The 1613-nt window shown below is 34.1% G+C and overlaps 1 protein-coding gene across 1 annotated transcript in view; it reads left to right on the plus strand.

Moving 5' to 3' along the window:
* Positions 1–1613, plus strand: part of AQR (aquarius intron-binding spliceosomal factor) — a 123279-nt gene that overhangs the window by 22985 nt on the left and 98681 nt on the right. Inside the window, exon 7 of the mRNA XM_011932722.1 lies at positions 813–885. Coding sequence (XP_011788112.1) covers positions 813–885 — 73 coding nt within the window. The remainder of the gene's footprint in view (positions 1–812; positions 886–1613) is intronic.

The raw sequence follows: 1613 nt of genomic DNA on the forward strand, positions 1-1613 counted from the left end.
CTCCTAAAGTGCTGGGATTACAGGCTTGAGCCACCGTGCCCGGCCACGTTCATTTTATAAAGTAGCTATGAACACTGAATGAGCTAATGCTGAACCATTACTCCTTGAGGAAATACAGGGTTAGGTTCCTACAAGCCTTGGTCGTGACATTATACAAACTATCAATACATAGCCTTATTTTATGTGTGTTTCTATTTAAAGACAATTTATTTATTGTATATTGTTGATTCATTAATCATGAACTCACTGCTAACAGCACTATAATTATGCCTGAACGGAGCTTATCTAACATACGTATTTTCTCTGTAAGACACATCACAGCCTTCTTGCACCCATGAACATCAGACAGCACTTCAGCCTTGGACTTGGTGCCGTTTTAAACAGTGAAATCATCAAAAAGCACAAACATGCCAAAAAAAAAAAGTACTCAATAGACCACAAAAAGGATACTTGTTTCTTATAGTATGAGAGCTGAGAATGAAGCAGAGCTTCAGTTCAGTCTTACCTGAGAATGTGCATGTCAGGCAACTCAAATTTTTGTCTGGATGACTGTGAAAGCACATGGAGTATTGATTTTGGGGTTACAAATACATTTTTGTTAGTGTATGAATTTGCAAATACAAAATCTGTAAATAATAAGGATGGAATATTTTTTAAAGCATTGAACTTTTTAATATCAAAATATTAATTGGAAAATATTGGTGGCGTGTTTTCCATCCAGGACTTAAAAAGGCAGTAATACTTCTTAATGTAAAGACTTAGGTAGAAATGCTGGTATGTTTATAAACTTGTTTTCTTCATTCCCTAAACAGGAGGTAGACTTGATACGGAGTCAAGTACAGCAGCTTATCTCCCTCCCAATGTGGATGGGCTTACAGCTGGTAAGTCTCTGATTTCAGAATCTTAGGAGTGTATGTGTTATAAGTAGAGCATGTGGTTTTAGAGTCTATAGCGTTAATCTGGATATACAAGTGGTAGCTAAATACCCCTTTTCTTAGAAAAACCACTTTGCATTAACTTATAGATAAAGCTTTTATTTTAAAGTTTTTATGTGCATTCGATGTTTAACTTAATTTTAGTAATATAAAATGAATAAGGTAATAACTATTGAGCTTGTAGAGAAAGGGGGTTAATTTAGCAAAGTATAGATGAGACTAAATGTGGACTTGAATTTCTTTTCCTTGATTAGAGTATATATATAGCTGTAGGAGAAGATCTGGATCATACCTAATATTAATGACTTCCATTTTTCCATAAAGTGTTGGGTAATATGTGCAAGTACCAAAGCCAAATGAATACATCTTAGGTAGTTGAGTTAAAACTGTCAGATTTCAGTGTAATGCTTTATTCAGAGTTTCATTTCCTGCACATAGGTGTTTCCACTTATACTCAGATATGCAGAGTCGTTCATAAGTACCAGTTGATGGGCATGAAAACATAAGACACATGTAAATAGTTAATACTAAGTTAAAAAGTGAGAATATGCTAATGTGGACATTTCCTTATTTGCTTGTGATACCTGTTTTTTGTGCATTGTTTCAGACTCATATTTTTCAAACCTCAGTGATTATGCTAAGTGTTGATGCATATATTTTTCAGACTTAATTCTTTAA

This window comes from Colobus angolensis, unplaced genomic scaffold (genome assembly GCF_000951035.1).
Source record: "Colobus angolensis palliatus isolate OR3802 unplaced genomic scaffold, Cang.pa_1.0 Scaffold97, whole genome shotgun sequence".
In the NCBI taxonomy this organism is placed as follows: domain Eukaryota; kingdom Metazoa; phylum Chordata; class Mammalia; order Primates; family Cercopithecidae; genus Colobus; species Colobus angolensis.